General features: G+C 42.0%; 2 protein-coding genes across 5 annotated transcripts in view; one reads left to right on the top strand and one right to left on the bottom strand.

The window, feature by feature from the left end:
- Nucleotides 1-132: 132 nt before the first annotated feature.
- rwdd2b (RWD domain containing 2B) lies at nt 133-19,357 on the bottom strand. Of its 3 annotated transcripts, none has more exons than XM_078408926.1 (6): nt 18,930-19,357; nt 10,248-10,412; nt 7,527-7,750; nt 7,351-7,418; nt 2,736-3,098; nt 133-543 (listed from the first exon to the last, which is right to left on the bottom strand). In XM_078408926.1, exons 2-6 carry the CDS (start codon nt 10,321-10,323, stop codon nt 291-293), a joined length of 984 nt encoding a protein of 327 aa, XP_078265052.1. In that variant the 5' UTR covers nt 10,324-10,412; nt 18,930-19,357; the 3' UTR covers nt 133-290. The 3 variants fall into 3 exon arrangements, with proteins under 3 accessions (XP_078265052.1, XP_078265054.1, XP_078265053.1); XM_078408928.1 differs by lacking the exon at nt 10,248-10,412 and adding an exon at nt 16,037-16,195 and having other exon boundaries at nt 18,930-19,354; XM_078408927.1 differs by lacking the exon at nt 10,248-10,412 and having other exon boundaries at nt 18,930-19,353.
- The window catches only part of usp16 (ubiquitin specific peptidase 16), a 52,555-nt gene continuing 51,213 nt past the window's right edge, over nt 19,212-20,553 (top strand). The window contains exon 1 of one of the 2 annotated variants that reach the window (XM_078408924.1): nt 19,212-19,358. The gene's annotated coding sequence lies outside the window, so the exon portion shown is untranslated. The remainder of the gene's footprint in view (nt 19,359-20,553) is intronic. The other variant, XM_078408923.1, reaches the window with a different exon arrangement.

Genomic DNA, 20,553 nt, shown 5'->3' with positions numbered 1-20,553 from the left:
GCACCGTAACTCCGTTGACTTTTTAAATCATGCATGTGTTCTCGATTTACCAAACTATTATTTATTATAATGTTAATTTCTTTGCAAAGAAATACACTGCAACAAAATTTCTACAATGCATTTTGCCTAGGCTTTTTCAATTTATGAATTGTAAATTGAATGAATTACAAAAACATTTTTCAGAAATACAAACATTTTCTAAATTTATCACATGATAACATGGCATGTTTATACAAGGCCTTTTTTTACATCCTTACACAGGTAAACAAAAAGATATACCCATAAATAGTTTAGGAAGCTTTTCCTTCCACACCAAAGTATATTTGAAAAATGTCTCCACAGTCTCTTTCATTTAAGAATTGGTACAGTTGCCCAAGATCCATATGATTTGCTCTATTTCCACGTACAGTAAATATTTTTTCTTCAAAATCTGTGAATTTCTGAAACATTTGTATTACAGAAGTCATCTCTTCATTTGTGATATCCATGGTAGTATCCTCTCTGTGGCGGATTAAAATCCTCTTCCAGGTCAACCGTTTTATTCTGCAAGGAGATGCAAATATGTTAGTTAGATACTGAACAGGTGGTGTGGTATTCTGATAGCCACAGACACTCAAACCAGTAAGTTAAGCTAAGATAATCAATTGGGATAGTTCTCTGCCTCAGCTTTTCAACTCTGAGTAAGTTTCAAGTTCAACTCAGGTGCTTGGTATCCACCACTCACCACCTGTCCAAAATACACACATTCTCCTCCCATGCCCTGCCCAAAGTTCGAAAGATTAAGAGTCGATACAATGTTTTTTAAACTTCATATACAACTACAACACCTCCTTAAACCTCCTCTCTTGTTTCAACTGAACAAAGTCAAATATAATTTATCATTAACAAATACATGCTTTTATCTATTAATCTATAATTTTCCAAGTGTCAATCTTAATTTGAATTAATGTACTTAATTTTCCTGACAGTTGATATTAGGCCGAGAAGCAGAGGTATCGTAAGTGGAATGATTATCATAGTCACATATATTTAAACAAAATTTACATTAAGTATTATGGATCATAGTGCAGAAGGTTGGTGTGTAGATACTGCAAGTAATTAGGATAGGTAAATGGGTCATTTTTTATTGCCTTAAGAAAGGAATACAAAAGTAGAGAGGTCATAATTCACTTTTACCGGGGTTGGTGAAAGTACATCAGGATACAATATTGGTCTCCTTACTTATGGAAGGGAAGGGTATGAGTGATAGGCGATTTGATTAAAGCATAAGATGTTGGCGAGTTTTGACAGGATGAATGTGGAAATGGTTGTTCCTTCTTGTGGTAGAATCCAAATCTAGTCATTCCCATTTAAATATAAATGAGGATCTATTTATGACAAAAATTAGGTGATTTCCTTGTCTTCATTTTCAATGCTTTTCCTTAAATGGAACTGGAAGCAGATTCGGTTTAGTTTAGTTTAGAAATACAGCGCAGAAACAGGCCCTTCAGCCCACTGGCTCCACGCCAACCAGCGATCCCTGCACGTTAACACGACCCTACACACACCAGGGACAATTTTACCATGCCAATTAACCTTCAAACCTGTACATCTTTGGAGTGTGGGAGGAAACCGGAGCTCCCAGAGAAAATCCACACAGGTTACGGGGAGAACATACAAACTCCTTACAGATGGAACCCGCAGTCCGGATCGAACCCGGTCTCTGGCGCTGTAAGGCAGCAATTCTACCGCTGTGCCACCGTGCCGCCCCACTTGAATATTTGTAAGGGAGTGATAGGTTACTGTGTGCAAATGGGAACATAGTGTCAAGTTACAATCAGATCAGTCAGAAATGAATAGTGTAGAAGTTTCAGGAGCCCAAGACGCCTATTCCTGCACTTAATCAGTGTGTTTGAGAATTGGAAGAGTTTGCACAATTTTCATGATTACTTTACCGATGAGTCCAGGTTTTTATCCACCCAGAATTAGTTGTCTTTTTTGTGAGAGTTGCCAACTTTTTACCCTATTTTCCTGTCCAATACTGCTACAACCCATTCCTTTTCTACTACATTACATCTGTCTTTTTGAAGAGACATTGCCCAAGTACTTATTTAATGCATTTGCCCCTTATTTATCTGGTGGCGTCAAACTGGCCTCAGTTCTATATATGTGGACATGCTTGTTAAAAGAGTTCTTTGCATAGTTATTTACAATCTATTCCAATGCTCTCCAATAATCCAACGGTTGTCTTAACTTTATATTTTCATTTTCTTTCACCAGTGTATTATGGACCTTGTCTTCGTCGCAAGTCTCTATTTTTCAATTTCACTTTTATCTATGTGTTTGGTCATTTTGGGAACTTTGATTTTGAAATAAAAGCATTCTCTGATGAAAGTACTCAACAGGTGAGTCAATATCCGTGGAGAAAAAAACAGTTTTCATTTCAGATAACTGGCATAACATCTGAACTTTGAGGAACGATTTGAAAATATAGTCCTTAAATGTTAACCTATATATAAAACAATGCAATCATTGTGGAATCCATCTGAGAAAAATAATTAATCTAAATAGCAGTATTTTGTTTCTGGAAGGGAGAAGAGTATGTAAATGCTAGTCCCCAAGGTTAATTTAATGGTTGCATCCCTAAAACGATTATAAGAATATGTTTATATTTTGGCCTGTGCTCTACTGTCCATTTTGATTCTTTTTCCGAAGAAACAAAGTATAACAAATATCAAAGTGTATCAAAATCAAACCTTGCCCAGTATTCTTCACATGCACTGTGTGCCCCTTCTACACAAACCACTCCAGGCTTGCCAGGCATACTGAATCCAGTCAGTGAAAGCTCTTTTGCCCACTCCAGAATATTTTTCCTCTTTTCTTTGTTGTAGATATGGTGGCTATAGATCCACAGTCTGGTACAAATTACATTTTTGGTTCTGTTAGCAGGTTGCCTCTTTTCAACTGCAAGACTTTCTTTGATCATGTAAGTGACAGCGTGATCTTTGATCCACTCGATTGCATTCAATACACATATCTCGCCACAACAGCATCTTCTCAGATATTCATGAAGGTCTGTGTTTAATTGCATTTGCTGTGATCTGTATAATGCATCTGACCTGGAAAATAGAATGTCACTAACTTTAGTTATCACATTTAAAGTTATCACATTTAAAGACTTCAAACCACAGAAATAAATCAGGTGTATGTATTCTCTCAAATCAGCTTCCCGCAAAAGAAAGCAGCCTTTTAAACATGTTTTACATTACAAAGTTTTTCTGTCTAGTTGAAGGACATGCTAATGCTGTACATTTATCAACAACTAGAAGAGGATTAAACAATTGAATGTTAACTCTTTAAATGAGTTATAATTGGAACAGCTGCAAGTAAGAATTTCATTGGTCTATCTGGGACATATGACAATAAATCACTTTTGACTCTTGAACTAAAATCTTGTCCTTTGTTGCCTGCAGGAGATTAATCTGCTACAATTTTTCAATAGTTAATGGTTTGTGGTTTTATTTCAGAGCAAGCAGTTCTTTTAAAAGCATTCCCAATTGGAATTGTTGAGTTATCTGGTAACAAAATTTAACCTATTCAACTTGTTCAATGGAAACCTGCAAATGCAGAGTTTGTGTAATTTCTCTCCAGCAATCAAAAGGGCAATTACAGCATTTTTCAATAGCTGTTCCTGTGAAGCATCCTCAAGAGTTTCAGTACAGACAGAGTATTCAGATGACAGACTTGTCTTGAATTCCACTGTACTACCAAAGTCAATCTTTTAAGGAAGAAATCGTCAAAACTTGCCACTGGGACAGTGACAACATCCACATCTAATATGTTCACTATGCAAAACATTTGAGATTTATGTTCCTCGCCCTCCTCCAATTTCAAATTCTCTTTCACTAATTTAAAGAATATAACATAGTTAATACCATTAAAAACAGTTTATACCTTCAAAGTATACTGGAATGTTATCAGCCTGAGCATTTGCTGAAATAGATGCCTATTTAATTTATTTTTAAAATAATTATGGGTAGGGGAAAATTTAAGCTAGTTTGCAGGATGGTGACTAATCAAAATTATGCTTCACTGCAATCTAATTAACTAGTCCGTGGTGCAATAAATATGTTCAGAATGTATCGAGCCATTGATCTGTGTCATTTACTCATCATTCTCAAGAGTTTATGATTTCAACTGTGGCCTTCATTGAGAACTCCAGAGGTCATGCTCTTTCCCTTAAGAAGCAGCAAGATTTGGATAGTTACTATTTTTTTCTTACTTACAATAAACATCGAGCTGAGTTTACAGAGCAATGTAAGCAGCAAAACATAAAGCGCTGGATGAATTCAATGGGTTAGGCAATGCCTATGGAGGGAATGGACATTCCAGTATCTGTGTAGGAAAGAACTGCAATTGCAGGTCTAAACCGAAGATAGACACAAAAATACTGGAGTAACTCTTGTGTCAATCATAATGCAGGAAATTCCATTTCATCAAAGTTTTTGGAAATATAAAGGAATACCAAAGAGAAATGGGAGGAATAAATAAACAAGTTAAATTGTTATTCCTCCTTCACTCGCCTTGACAAAAAAAGTGACCTCTGGACATTTGAATTAAAGCAAACATTCATATTTATCACTTGAATTTGAATCTTCAAATGTATTTTGGTTTTATAGTATGAACACGCTTAGTTTAAACTTTTTTAATCTGCTAATTTTGGAGCAATTGTTTCACATTTTCAATTATCTGTTTTGCAAATATACCATGACTTCTGGTAACATATAACATATAACAACTACAGCATGGAAACAGGCCTGTCCGGCCCTACCAGTCCACGCCGACCATTCTCCCTGACCTAGTCTCATCTACCTGCACTCAGACCATAACCCTCCAATCCCCTCCTATCCATATACCTATCCAATTTACTCTTAAATAATAAAATCGAGCCAGCCTCCACCACTTCCACCGGAAGCCCATTCCATACAGCCACAACCCTCTGAGTAAAGAAGTTCCCCCTCATGTTACCCCTAAACCTTTGTCCCTCAATTCTGAAGCTATGTTCCCTTGTTGGAATCTTCCCCACTCTCAACGGGAAAAGCCTACCCACGTCAACTCTGTCCGTCCCTCTCATAATTTTAAAAACCTCTATCAAGTCCCCCCTCAACCTTCTACGCTCCAAAGAATAAAGACCCAACCTGTTCAACCTCTCTCTGTTGCCTAAGTGCTGAAACCCAGGCAACATTCTAGTAAATCTCCTCTGTACCCTCTCCATTTTGTCGACATCCTTCCTATAATTTGGCGACCAGAACTGCACACCATACTCCAGATTCGGCCTCACCAATGCCCTGTACAATTTCAACATTACATCCCAACTTTTATACTCGATGCTCTGATTTATAAAGGCAAGCATACCAAACGCCTTCTTCACCACCCTATCCACATGAGATTCCACCTTCAGGGAACAATGCACAGTTATTCCCAGATCCCTCTGTTCCACTGCATTCCTCAATTCCCTACCATTTACCCTGTAAGTCCTATTTTGATTTGTCCTACCAAAATGCAGCACCTCACACTTATCAGCATTAAACTCCATCTGTCATCTTTCAGCCCACCCTTCCAAAAGGCCCAAGTCTCTCTGTAGACTTTGAAAATCTACCTCACTATCAACTACTCCACCTATCTTAGTATCATCTGCATATTTACTAATCCAATTTGCCACACCATCATCCAGATCATTAATGTAAATAACAAACAACAGTGGACCCAACACAGATCCTTGGGGCACTCCACTAGACACTGGCCTCCAACCTGACATACAATTGTCAACCGTTACCCTCTGGTATCTCCCATTCAGCCATTGTTGAATCCATCTTGCAACCTCACTATTAATACCCAACGATTTAACCTTCTTAATCAACCTTCCATGTGGAACCTTGTCAAATGCCTTACTGAAGTCCATATAGACAACATCCACAGCCTTGCCCTTATCAATTTCCCTGGTAACCTCTTCAAAAAATTCAAGAAGATTAGTCAAACATGACCTTCCAGGCACAAATCCATGTTGACTGTTTCTAATCAGGCCTTGATTATCCAAATAATTATATATATTGTCCCTAAGTATCTTTTCCATTAATTTTCCCACCACAGACGTCAAACTAATAGGTCTATAATTGCTAGGTTTACTTTTAGAACCTTTTTTAAACAAAGGCACAACATGCGCAATGCGCCAATCTTCCGGCACCATCCCTGTTTCTAATGACGTTTGAAATATTTCCGTCATAGCCCCTGCTATTTCTGCACTAACTTCCCTCAATGTCCTAGGGAATATCCTATCAGGACCTGGAGACTTATCCACTTTTATATTCTTCAAAAGTGTCCGTACCTCCTCTTCTTTAATCATCCTAATTTCCATCACTACTCTACTTGTTTCGCTTACCTCACATAATTCAATATCCTTCTCCTCGGTAAATACCGAAGAAAATAAATTGTTTAATATCTCCCCCATTTCTTCCGGCTCAGCACATAGCTGTCCACTCTGACTCTCTAATGGACCAATTTTATCCCTCACTATCCTTTTGCTATTGACATATCTGTAGAACCCCTTGGGGTTTACTTTTACATTACTTGCCAAAGCAGCCTCATATCTTTTTTTCGCTTTTCTAATTTCCTTTTTAAGATTCCTTTTACATTCTTTATATTCCTCAAGAACCTCATTTACTCCCTGCCGCTTATATTTATTGTATATCTCCCTCTTTTTCCGAACCAAGTGTCCAATTTCCCTGGAAAACCACGGCTCTTTCAAATTATTATTCTTTCCTTTCCACCGAACAGGGACATAAAGACTCTGTACTCTCAAAATTTCACCTTTAAATATCCTCCATTTCTCTATTATATCCTTTTCATAAAACAATAATTTCCATTTCACTCCTTTTAAATCCTTTCTCATCTCCTCAAAATTAGCCTTTCTCCAATCCAAAATCTCAACCCTTGGTCCAGATTTGACCTTCTCCATAATGATATTGAAACTAATGGCATTATGATCACTAGACCCAAAGTGCTCCTCAACACATACCTCCGTCACCTGACCCATCTCATTTCCTAACAGGAGGTCCAACACTGCCCCTTCTCTGGTAGGCACCTCTACGTATTGCTGCAAAAAACTATCCTGCACACATTTTACAAACTCCAAACCATCCAGCCCTTTAACAGAATGTGATTCCCAGTCTATATACGGAAAATTGAAATCACCCACAATCACCACTCTGTGCTTACTACTAATATCTGCTATCTCCTTACATATTTGCTCTTCCAATTCTCGTTCCCTATTTGGCGGTCTATAATACACCCCTATAAGTGTTGGTACAGTACCTTATCGAAATTTCTGGTAGCACAGCTGGATAATTTGGGGGGAAAGCACAAGATAATGTGCACACTACCTGAAAACAAAACAAATAATTCATTGGCGGAAAAAATGTTTCATGTACAATATATCAAAATAATAGATGCTATCTTTATTACTTAAATATTTGTATTGTGATACTGACATTAAGAGCATCTAGATGGAGGTGTATAGTGTATTGTAGTCTTGAGGCTGGTGAGCTCTGCATCTTTCCTTGTATGTAGTCTCTGAGATCTGCCAGTGCCAACTGATCATCCACTAGAATCTCATTAGGAAACATGCTGAAAAGAAGTTCCAGTTCAGACACCTGTGCCTCAGCATTTGCAGGACTGGACATTTTCAGGAAAAAAGTTTCACAAGGCGCAATAGCTGCAGGGGAATACATAAAAAGTCAATTAGTGCATGGCAAAAATTATATAATTGAAGCAATTTTTAAAGAAATATTCCTTGGAGGAAATTCTCTAGCCAATTCTAAGGTATTCTCCTATGGACGAGGATTTGAAACTACTTTATTTGCAATGTGAATGGATCATAATTAAGTGACAGTAGAATTACAATAAATTAGGTTTTATGCTTGACACATTCCTCCCAATTATCTACTAGCAATTTATCAAAACTTTGAGACTCCTAATCATCATTTATTAAAGTAACTAGTTATAAGTTCAAATGAAATGTCATTACTAATTTTATATCCAGCTTCCACAGTCCTAGAGTTTGTCCAGCTGAATTACAATTTCTTTGGATTCTGACTCATTGAGGAAGGGAAGCCTCTGGGGATGCATGAACCTGTCTTCATTGAGGGAACAAAGGTGGAGAGAGTCAACAGCTTTATGTCAGGGGCATGCGTATTTCAGAAGATCTGTCCTGGGCCCAGAACATTGAAGCAGTCACAAAGAAAGCTCATCAATTCTTTCACTTAGAAGATTGAAGAGATTTTGTATGTCGCTGGATACTCCTATCCAACCTCTTCAGGTGCATGCCACAGAACCTACTGACTGGTTGCATCATGTCCTAATTTGGTAACTTAAACATCTAGGATATGAAGGAGGCTGCAGAAAGTGATAGATGTTGCTTGGTCCATCACTGGTACTGACCTCGCCACCATCAAAGGGATTTATAGGAGACATTGCGTCGAAAAGGCAACCAATTTCATCAAAGACCTATATGGCCTGGCCACACTCTCCTCTTACTACTACCATTGGGAAGAAGGTGCCGAAGCCTGAAAACCAAGTTCAAGAACACCTTCTTCCCACCAACCATCAGGCTCGTAACCACTATCTTAGCACCAATGATCTATGTACTTTGTTTTGGTTGCACTACAGACTTCATATTTTCACTTATGATAGGATTACCTGACATTACTGATAATTAATTTATTTGTGCGATTGCATTTATCGGCCTGTAAAGCTGCGGCAACTAAGTATTTCATTGTTCCATTTGTTGGTACATTTGACAATTAACAACTCTTGAGTCTCGACTCTTGACATGTAAAGTTACAAACTTCAAGAGAGGTTGCATCCAGACCCAAATATTAAAATCTTGTGCAAAAGATAGAACATTAACACAAAAAAACTAATATTGTTCTTAAAATTCAGAAGCTGGGAGAAGGCAATTGTATGCAACCATGGTCGAAACATTCTGATTCAGGTTGGTTCATCATCATGTTCACCGGAGGGAAATGAAATGCCTTGTTCACATGAAGCTTGGAGTACACAGTATACATGATGCGAGATACAACAATGAATACAATGACTAATGCAAAACCTCAAAATATAATGCAAAGGTTGTGATGCAATCTGAAGTAGTGCAAAAAAATACAGAAGTGTAATAACAGGATAACTGAATGAGGTAGAGTTAATAGCAACAGTATATGGCAGACTTCTGCAAAGGAGGTGTGAAAGAGGTATAAGAAAATAACTGCAGATGCTGGTACAAATCGATTTATTCACAAAATGCTGGAGTAACTCAGCAGGTCAGGCAGCATCTCGGGAGAGAAGGAATGGGTGACGTTTCGGGTCGGGTCTGAAGAAGGGTCTCGACCCGAAACGTCACCCATTCCTTCTCTCCCGAGATGCTGCCTGACCTGCTGAGTTACTCCAGCATTTTGTGAATAAATCGGTGTGAAAGAGGTGATTGATTCAGGAATCTGACAGCAGGGGGGTAGTAATTAACTTTGGAAGTCCGGGCTTTCAAGCATTTGTGTCTTCTCCCCGAATGTGGAAGAGATAATGGGTAATGGCCAAGGTGGCATGCATCCTTGACAACACTTCCAGCCTTCCTAGTGCAATGCACAGTGAAAATAGACTGGATGGAAGTGACAAGCCTGTGATGGACCGACCGGGCTGTTCACCACTCTTTGCAGGTTTAGGTGGTCAAGAGCAAAGCGGTTGCTGAACCAGGCTGAGATGCACCCATGACTAGTGGATCTGTAGCAGTTCACAAAAAAAACCCATAGACGTTCTTGTATTGGTTTATTTTTCTCAAGTGTGCTGAAATACAGTAAAAAGTTTGTTTGCATGTCATCCTGTCAAATCATACTATACACAAGTATAATCAAGCCATATAAAAGTACCAGAGAGCAAAAAGAAAAATACCAAAGCTCAGGATATAGTGTTACAGCATTAGTGTTTCAGTCACAGAGAAAGTGCAGATTTTAAAATAGTGCAATGCCACAATAAAGTAGATAGGGAGGTCAGGACGACACCCCTATCTCATGAGATCATTAAGTAGTCTGAGACAGCAGGGATAAAGCTCTCCCTGAATCTGGTGGTTTGTGCTTTCGGCTTTATATCTTCTGTCTTATGGGAGAGTAGAGAAGGAGGAATGACTGGGGTGTAAAAGGTCCTTGATTAATCTGGCTGCTTACCTGAGGCAGCGTGTAGATGGAGGAGGTGGGGGTGGTGGGTGAGGAAGCCTGGATTATATGATAAACTGGGCGACATTCACAACTCTGTAATTCCTTCCGGTCTTGGGCAGAGCTATTGCCAAACCAAGCTGCGATGCGTCCCGATAGGATGCTTTTACAATGCATCTGTAAAAGTTGGTGAGAGTCAGAGACATGCAAACTTCTTAGTCTTCTGAGGAAGTAGAGACATTGGTGTGCTTTCTTGCCCATAGTTTCAATATAATTGATCCAGGATAGATTGTTGGTGATATCTCCTTCCTATACTCTGTCTCATAATTGTTTAAGGTCTGACCCATAGTGGTGCCATCTGCAATCTTGTAAATGGAATTAGAGCAGAATTTGGGTGTTAAGGGACAGAGAACGCAGTCTTGCATAAAATTATTGTGGAGGATGTTTTGTTGCCCATCTTCAATGAAGTTGAGGATCCAGTTGCAGAGAAGAGTGCCAACTCCTTGGTCTGGGAGTTTGGAGATGTGTTTGATGGTGTTGAAGGTGGAGCTAAAGTCAATAAACAGGGGGCTGAGATAGGTCTCCTTGTTATCCAGATGTTTCAGAGATGAGATTAGGGCTAGGAAGATGGTATTTTCCGTATACCTGTTGCAACAAAAGATGAATTACAATGGATCAAGGCTGTCTGGAAGGCTGGAGTTAATGTGCGTCATGACCAGCCTGTAGAAGCAGTTCATGATGGTGAATGTGTAGGAACGAACTGTAGATGCTGGTTTAAATAATACACAAAATGCTGGAGTAACTCAACGGGACAGGCAGCATTTCTGGAGAGAAGGAATGGGTGACGCTTTGGGTCGAGACTCTTCTTCAGACTAATGGTGAATATTAGACCCACGAAGACTGATCTTATATCTGTGATAGTGATTGTGGATACAGGTGTACCCGAGGCTGTCAGGGTACATGACGTTATTCCACCAACCTTCCAAGCATAGAATACATTGAACGTCAGGTAGGGATGAGTTTATGCCAGTGATACTGTCTGCCTTCACCAAGTCAATTGTGCAATGGACAGGCAGAATCTTTTCAGTTGACTAAGAAACTAAATACATCTGGACCTCTTCAGCAAGTTTCAATGAAGCTCAGATCTGGAGACAGCATGCTTCACTAAGATTTGATAAAATTACATTTGTGGAACATTCCCCTGCAATTCTGAGTCTGAGGGATGATTTAAATTCAGATTTTTATAGGATTTGATAGGTCAGTTGCAGAGAAACTATTTTGACTAGAAAAAAATTAATGAATTTGTTGAATGAAAGGCGAGGCATGTTCTCAAAATGCCTCTTATGATGCCTTGTGGCCATTCCGCCTTTAAAGAAACTCAAGGGGAAACATCTCAAATCATTGCTTTATCAACTATTCTACCCAATTTTATTTTTTAAATGTTTAACATTTTATAACAACAGCATCATAACTAGTGGACAAGTTTACAAGATCGGTAATATCAACCCACAATACCACAATTAATAATTAGCTAGGCTATTGAAGCTGGTCTGCCATTCTATAAGACTAAGATAGACACAAAATGCTGGAGTAACTCAGCGGGGCATCTCTGGAGAGAAGGAATGGGTGACGTTTTGGGTCGAGACCCTTCTTCAGAATGATGTCAGGGGAGTGGGCGGGACAGAGATAGAATATAGTCGGAGACAGTAAGACTGGTGGAAGAACTGGCTGGGGTGTAAGCTACCCAAGTGAAATATGAGGTGCTTTCCTCCAATTTGCGTTGGGTCTCACTCTGACAATGGAGGAGGCCCAGGACAGAAAGATCAGATTGGGGATGAGAGGGTGGAGTGAAAGTGCTGAGCAACCGAGAGATCAGGTAGGTTATGGCGGACTGAGCGGAGGTGTTCAGCGAAATGATCGCCGACCCTGCGCTTTGTCTCGCCGATGTACAGAAGTTGACACCTGGGAACAGCGGATACAGTAGATGAGGTTGGTGGTGCAACTGAACCTCTGCCTCACCTGAAAAGACTGTCGGGGTCCTTGGATGGAGTTAAGGGGGGAAGTAAAGGGACAAGTGTTGCATCTCCTGCGGTTGCAGGGGAAAGTACCTGGGGAGGGGGTGGTTTGGGTGGGAAGGGACGAATTGACCAGGGAGTTGCGGGGGGAATGGTCTCTACGGAAAGCAGAAAGGGATGGAGATGGGAAGATGTGGCCAGTAGTGGGATCTCGTTGGAGGTGGCGAAAGTGTTGGAGGATTATATGCTGTACACGACGGCTGATGGGGTGGAAGGTGAGGACAAGGGGGACTCTGTCCTTGTTCCAAATGAGGGGAGGGGGAGCAAGAGCGGAGCTGCGGGATATCGAGGAGACCCTAGTGAGAGCCTCATCTATAATGGAAGAGGGGAACCCACGTTTCCTAAAGAATGAGGACATCTCCGATGATCTAGTATGGAAAACCTCATCCTGGGCGCAGATGCGGCATAGAAGGAGCAATTGTGAGTACAGGATAGAGTCTTTACAGGAAGCAGGGTGGGAAGAAGTGTAGTCTAGGTAGCTATGGGAGTCAGTAGGTTTAGTAGATGTCGGGGGAGTCAGTAGGTCTGTATTCTATAAGACTATATGTGATCATTCATAGTCACTGAAATAGGCCTTTTGGACCACTGAGTTCTCATCAATGATCATGCACCTATTAATGCAATACTACACTAATCACATTTTTATTCCCCCATCAATGCCCCGAGCCCCCAAGACCAACTTCATGGACAATTAACCCAATGGCCCACACCTCTTTGAGATTTAGGAAGAAACCGATACAGCAGGGGAAACCCACGTGGTCACAAGCAAAAGGAACCAACTCCACACATAGAGCAATAGAAGTCAGGTTTGAACTTGGGCACTGGAATTGTGGGATCCACAGAGAAGTTCAACATGCTATGCGACTGGCAACCAAAGATACTAGAGTACCAAGATAGACCACTCGACTCTAAAAAGAGATCTAACTAGAGATTCATTATCATATCATATCATATATATACAGCCGGAAACAGGCCTTTTCGGCCCTCCAAGTCCGTGCCGCCCAGTGATCCCCGTACATTAACACTATCCTACACCCACTAGGGACAATTTTTACATTTACCCAGCCAATTAACCTACATACCTGTACGTCTTTGGAGTGTGGGAGGAAACCGAAGATCTCGGAGAAAACCCACGCAGGTCACGGGGAGAACGTACAAACTCCTTACAGTGCAGCACCCGTAGTCAGGATCGAACCTGAGTCTCCGGCGCTGCATTCGCTGTAAAGCAGCAACTCTACCGCTGCGCTACCGTGCCGCCCGTATTGTATCTGTCTGTATCTGGCCAATTGATCAAATGTAATGTTCTTCTTTGCTTTCTCTGTTAATTTTAATTTCACCTCCATGAGCTATATCTCTTTTTGTTAATTTTAAAAAGTCATGGAAGCAGATTAGGCATTTGCAAACAATAGAACTCTACTGTATCCACAATATAATTGAAAAAACGTAATACTTGGAGCCAAGAAAATTTGAATTGGTGAATTGATTAGTTAAAAACCCTTGACAGCTACTAAAATGACCAATGCTGCCTGACGTGGTACAGAAGCATGAATCCAATTCAAATAGACACAGCATTGGAGTAAATCACCAGGTCAGGCACCATCTCTGGAGAAAAAGGATGGGTGATGTTTCAGGTTGGGACCCTTCTTCAGACAAGGGGGGGGGAGGTGAAGAGCTGATATAAATCAGGACCTGATCTTTTCATTGGTTAGCTGATATGCGAAACAGTGCAACCCTGTATATCTCGTACACAAAATGATGTAAATCTTATCATGAATGACAGAAATAAAAAGTGTTATCCTTGTTTATGAAGTTTATTTTTCAATGACGTAAAATTGAAGGGGTAAAATTAGTGCAATATACTGCTTACCAACAAATGGGTTGTTATGAGATATTCACATTTGAAAGATCCATAAATCACAAAAAAAACATGAAGGTGCCTATGTTATTTGACCAACTTATCGGTTGAATTTAAATATGAATTTTTTACAGGTTGTAGGGTAGTGGGTAAGGATCGGGTTAATGCATGTAACTAATTTTTCACAAAAGTGAGGGTTAGCACTATATTGCCATGTATATGCATATACATAAACCATAAAGGTCAAATATATATATATATATTCGACCTTTATGGTTTATGTATATGCGAATGTGTGGATAGGCCCTAATGAAATGTATGTGAAAGAACAGTGATCAGGATTGATTTTAAGAGAGAGAGAGATTGAAAGAAAAAGGTTGCTAACAATAATTAGAGGAAATCAGAAGAAATTAGAGATATATATATGTGTGTGTGTGTGTGTATATATATATATGTATACATTCCCCCACAGGCTAATGCTAACCTAGCACTAGCACAGCTGCACTCGGCCATCAGCAAGCAGCAGGATGCCCACCCCAACGGTGCCTTCATTGTTGCAGGGGCCTTCAATCAGGTCGACCTACGAGCCACGCTCCACAAATTCCATCAGCATGTGCAGTGCTCTACCAGGGGCTCAAACACACTGGATAAGGTATACACCAACGTAAAGGACGCCTACAGAGCTCTCCCCTGCCCACCCCTGGGACAATCCGATCACCTCTCAATGTTTCTACTGCCCGCATACAAACCCCTCATTCGCAAGACCAAACCCACAATAAAGACGGTCAAAATATGGCCCGAGGATGCCACCCTACAACTCCAGGACTGCTTTGATCGCACCGACTGGGACCTGTTTGCACAACAGGCCACCTATGGTTCAGAGGTAGACTTGGAGGAATACGCATCCACTGTGCTCTCCTACATCAACTGCTGTGTGGAGAATGTCACGGAATGTCTACTCCAAAGACGTACAGGTATGTAGGTTAATTGGCTGGGTAATGTAATGTAGGATAGTGTTAATGTACGGGGATCACTGGGCGACACGGACTTGGAGGGCCGAAAAGGCCTGTTTCCGGCTGTATATATATGATGATGATGACAAGGAGATAAAGATGTTCCCAAACCGGAAACCCTGGATGAACAAGGAGGTACAGAACCTGCTGAGGGCACGCAACAATGCCTTTAAATCTGGTGACACTTCAGCATACAGTGTTGTCAGATCAAACCTGAACAAAGGTATTAAAAGGGCCAAAGACACCCACAGGCAACGGGTGGAAGACCACTTCAACACAACGGACACCAGAAGCATGTGGCAGGGTGTCAGGGACATCACTGGCTACAAGAGCAGCCCTGCCTGCCCCCACAGCGATATGGCACTGACCAATGAGCTTAACACCTTTGCCCGCTTTGAAACTGGCAAAACCACCTTGCGTGGAAGAACCCCAGCCGAGGCGAAGGGACAGGTCTTGCAACTGAGCACACAGGAGGTACAACGCGCTCTGCAAAGGGTCAACCCACGCAAGGCTGCAGGACCGGATGGAGTTCAAGGAAGGGTACTGAAGGACTGTGCTGAACAGCTGGCTGAGGTATTCACCAGGATCTTTAACCTGTCATTATCTCTGGCTACGGTCCCCAAGTGCCTGAAGTCGGCTATCATAGTTCCGGTGCCGAAAAAAGCAAAGATCTCCAACCTGAACGACTACCGCCCGGTTGCCATAACGCCGATAGTCATGAAGTGCTTTGAAAGGCTGGTCCTCTCACACATCAAATCCAGCATCCCTGACTCACTGGACCCACATCAATTTGCATACAGGACAAATAGACCCACAGAGGACGCCATCTCTCTGGCTCTTCACACTGTCCTGACTCACCTAGAGAGACAGGGCACGTACGTGAGGATGCTATTCATAGACTATAGCTCCGCCTTCAACACGGTCATCCCCACCAAGCTCGTCACCAAGGGCTCTGCCCGAGCCAGCTGCCTGCCCCTTTTCCGGGGTTACGTCCGTGCCAGGGGGATTGGATGTATCCTGGATGGGGATTGTAATATAATTGTATAATAGTTTCAATAGGTATATTTGTTTGTATAATATTCTGGTGGTGGGTTCTGTTTTGGTTTTATTGTATTGTATATATTATTTTAATATTTGAATAAATATTTTTGATTAAAAAAATATTTTTTTAAAAAAAGCAAAAAAAAGCTCATCACCAGCTAGGCCTCAGCTCGTCATTATGTGACTGGATCCTGGACTTCCTGCTGGAACGACCGCAGGCAGTGAGAATGGGCCCGCACCTGTCCTCCACTATCACCCTGAGTACCGGCACACCACAGGGCTGTGTTCTGAGCCCCATGCTCTACTCCCTCTTCACACACGACTGTGTTCCTGCATTCGACACCAATACCATTGTCAAGTTTGCAGGCGACACAACGGTGATCGGGCTTATCACCAACGGGGATGAAACAAACTATAGAGCGGAGGTGCAGAACCTGGCGGACTGGTGCTCGGATAACAACCTATATAATAACCATATAACCATATAACAACTACAGCACGGAAACAGGCCCGGGCCCTACCAGTCCACGCCGACCACTCTCCCTGACCTAGTCTCATCGACCTGCACTCAGACCATAACCCTCTAATCCCCTCTTATCCATATACCTATCCAATTTACTCTTAAATAATAAAATCGAGCCTGCCTCCACCACTTCCACCGGAAGCCCATTCCATACAGCCACCACCCTCTGAGTAAAGAAGTTACCCCTCATGTTACCCCTAAACTTTTGTCCCTCAATTCTGAAGCTATGTCCCCTTGTTGGAATCTTCCCCACTCTCAAAGGGAAAAGCCTACCCACGTCAACTCTGTCCGTCCCTCTCAAAATTTTAAAACCTGCCCCTAAATACCACCGACCAAGGAGCTGATCATCAACTTCCGTAGGTCACATAACGGGGAATATGCCCCGATCTCTATCAACGGGGACAGTGTGGAGAGAGTGTCCAGCTTCAAGTTTCTGGGCACTCACATTTCGGAGGACCTAACATGGTCCAATAACACTGCTGCGCTGGTCAAGAAGGCACAACAAAGACTGTTCCACCTAAGAACACTGAAAAAGTCTGGTCTACCCCAACAGCTGCTGACGACCTTCTACCGCTGCACCATAGAGAGCATCCTAACGCATGGCATCCCTGTGTGGTACCTCAGCTGCACGGAGGCAGAAAGGAAAGCTCTACATATGAAAAGTATATGAAAAGCGCTATATAAATAAAATGCATTATTATTATTATTATTACAGCGGGTAGTCCATAGAGCTCAGAGGGCCATCGGAACACAGCTACCAGACTTGGAGGGCATCTACAACACACGATGCCTCAGAAAAGCCACTAGCATCCACAAAGACTCTTCACACCCCTGCAACAGTCTGTTCGAACTCCTTCCATCGGGCAGACGATACAAGGCCTTCTACGCCCGCACCTCCAGACTCAGGAACAGCTTCATCCCCAGGGCCATAGCTGCTATGAACCGGTCCTGCTGAGCCGGATGGTCACAACGCATAGATCAACTTGCACTTTACCCTGTCTAATACTGTTACAATTGTTTCGTTGGGTTGCTGTTGTCTAAATTACTTAAATTATTGCATCGTATGGGAGGCGCATTCCCAATCTCGTTGTACCCCTGGGTACAATGACAATAAAGATATATTGTATTGTATTGTGTACTTTTGCCTACTAAAATGGCGGCCTTTGCGTACTACATTTCAGTATAGGCGATTTCAACGGAGTGGTCCATCTTGTTCCTCTAGTAGCTTTGCTGGCAACCATGATCTGTCATAATAGAAAGTACCTCCTTGTCATAAGGAGACACAGATTTAATCTTGGCTTCAATTCCACTTTCCTGCTTGTTCTTCAAAATCCTCTCTTCCCTTCCAGCCCAACACTCGGGATTGTTTTGGTATTTCCCTTATATCAGCCATTAAGCTTTTGACCATTGCCCTTCACTCTCTCTCTCCAAAACATTAAATCTCTTCAATCAGAAACAAGGCATTGCCTGTTCAATGTGTACACTACAAATATGTTTGGAACCTTGGCGAAAGTTTTGAATACAAAATTAAATTGAATTAAAAAAATCAAAAGAATATTAAGAAAGGTTTGTCATTATTTAAATGCGTAAACGTTTCAACTAAATTGAATTAAATGCATTAACGTTTCAACTAAATTGAAAACGGTTGTAAAACAATTGGTATAAGAAAATAACTGCAGATGCTGGAACAAATCGAAGGTATTTATTCACAAAATGCTGGAGTAACTCAGCAGGTCAGGCAGCATCTCAGGAGAGAAGGAATGGATGACGTTTCGGGTCGAGACCCTTCTTCAGACTGATGACAGGGGGGCGGGACAAAGGAAGGATATCCCAATTAATTGGGACGGGTTGTGATTGTAAAACAAAGGAGATATTAATTCATACGGTCAGATATTGATGATTTCTACAGGACAACTATTTCGCCGAGGCCACCTTCGTGTGGACTACAGTCCGCCCGCAAGTCACATATCCACAGGTATCACAAAATGCTGGAATAACTCAGCGGGACAGGCAGCATCACAGGAGAGAAGGAATGGGTGACGTTTCGGGTCGAGACCCTTCTTCAGACTCAGGGGAAAGGGAAACGGATGTAGAGCAAATCAATGAAAGATATGCAAAAAAGTAACGACGATCAAGAACTGTTAGCTGTGGTGAAAACGCGCTAAATAAACATACAATGAAACTCACCAGGACTACATCACATCACCTGTCCATGATGTTCTCCAGAGAGTTACTCCAGCTCGACTTTGCGTCTTTCTTAGATATATTACTTGGTTGGATCAGATATCTCACGGGTCAGATATTTCGCCGAGGCCACCTTAGTGTGGACTGCAGCCTGTCCGTGATCGTCGCCTTGCCGGTGTTCTCCACAGATGCCGCCTGGGCCGCTGCTGAGCCTGAGGCCGCTCCTCCCTCCAGCACTCGGTTGCGCCTTTCCTCTCTCCAACTGTCCAACAACCCGCCGCGTTCGCGGGCTTCTCTCGGCCGCCGTCGCCCCGGGCCCGCCCGCGCACGCGCGAGGGTGAGGGTGAGAGCAACGGCCGGCGCCGGTTGACGTTGTCCGCGGCGGGACCGGGACCTGGAGCGGCAGCAAGGGCGGCGAGTCCTCAAGGACGGGTGAGGAGTGGGGGGAGTACGGTACTCGAGCGTTAACTGCAGGCAACAGGGCCAGGCCACGATCAGCCGCGTCCACAGCCGGACTCCACATGTCATCAATGTTGGAGCAGGATTAGGCCACTCGGCCCATCAGGTCTACTCCGCCATTCCATCATGGCTTCCTTCTTGCCCCACTCTCCTGCCTTCTCCCCATAACCCCTGACACCCGTACTAATCAAGAATCTATCTCTGACTTTAAAATATTCATTGACTTGCCCTCCACAGCCGTCTGGTCCTGGTTGATTCTGGCAATGTGTTCCACAGATTCACCACCCTCTGACTAAAGAAATTCCTCCTTATCTCTTTCCTAAAGGAATGTCCCTTAATTCTGAGGCTATGACCTCTAGTCCTAGACTTTCCCACTAGTGGAAACATCCTCTCCACATTCACGCTCCAAGCCATTCAAAATGATCTAACCATTGTGAGTTGCTGTGGCTCGGTGCATTGCATGTGGTTTTCTCCAATGTCTATTTTATTTCATTCCTAAAGGACATGAGATGCAAGAAGTGGGATTAGTAATGAAAATGAACCTCAGATTCTGGAAGTCTGAAATAAAAGATAAGAGAAATCTAAGAGTTAATTAGGCACCACCGAACTTGACAGTAGTAGGGAAGATGCCAGAATTTATTCCAGTTCTCCCCAGTTAACGGAGAGGCTCAGTTCCTAAGGAATCTTTATATGTGAAATTGCATTGTGCAATTAATGGCTTTTCATTATTTCCCAGAGGAAATTTAACGTGGAATCTGGTGTTAAGGAGGAGAAAGAGTCACAGAGGCAGTTAGTCTGCTGATCCACACTCGCATGTGTTTCAGAGAGGATCCAGTTATAATAGCTTTTGTGTGCTGTTTGGTTTTTGAGTGGACCCAGTTCAATGAGGTTACCGGTTGGTCTCTGTCAATTTGTCAGAATGGTAACTCAGCTGTAATTGCTCTTTGTGCGGTAAATTCATAGCCTAGATACTGAATCTCAACTAAGTTTAGTTTATTATTGTCATGTGTACCGAGGAGCAATGAAAAGCCTTTTGTTGCGTGCTATCCAGTCAAAGAAAAGACTATACATGACTACAATCAAGTCATCCACTATGTACAGATAAAGGTACAACATTTAGTTTAGTGTCACGTGGAGGTACAGTGAAAAGCTTTTGTTGCTTGCTAAC

This window comes from Rhinoraja longicauda, chromosome 12, assembly GCF_053455715.1.
Source record: "Rhinoraja longicauda isolate Sanriku21f chromosome 12, sRhiLon1.1, whole genome shotgun sequence".
Lineage (NCBI taxonomy): Eukaryota > Metazoa > Chordata > Chondrichthyes > Rajiformes > Arhynchobatidae > Rhinoraja > Rhinoraja longicauda.
The sequence above is the reverse complement of the archived record's forward strand: the minus strand, read 5'-3'. Positions and strand labels throughout refer to the sequence as shown.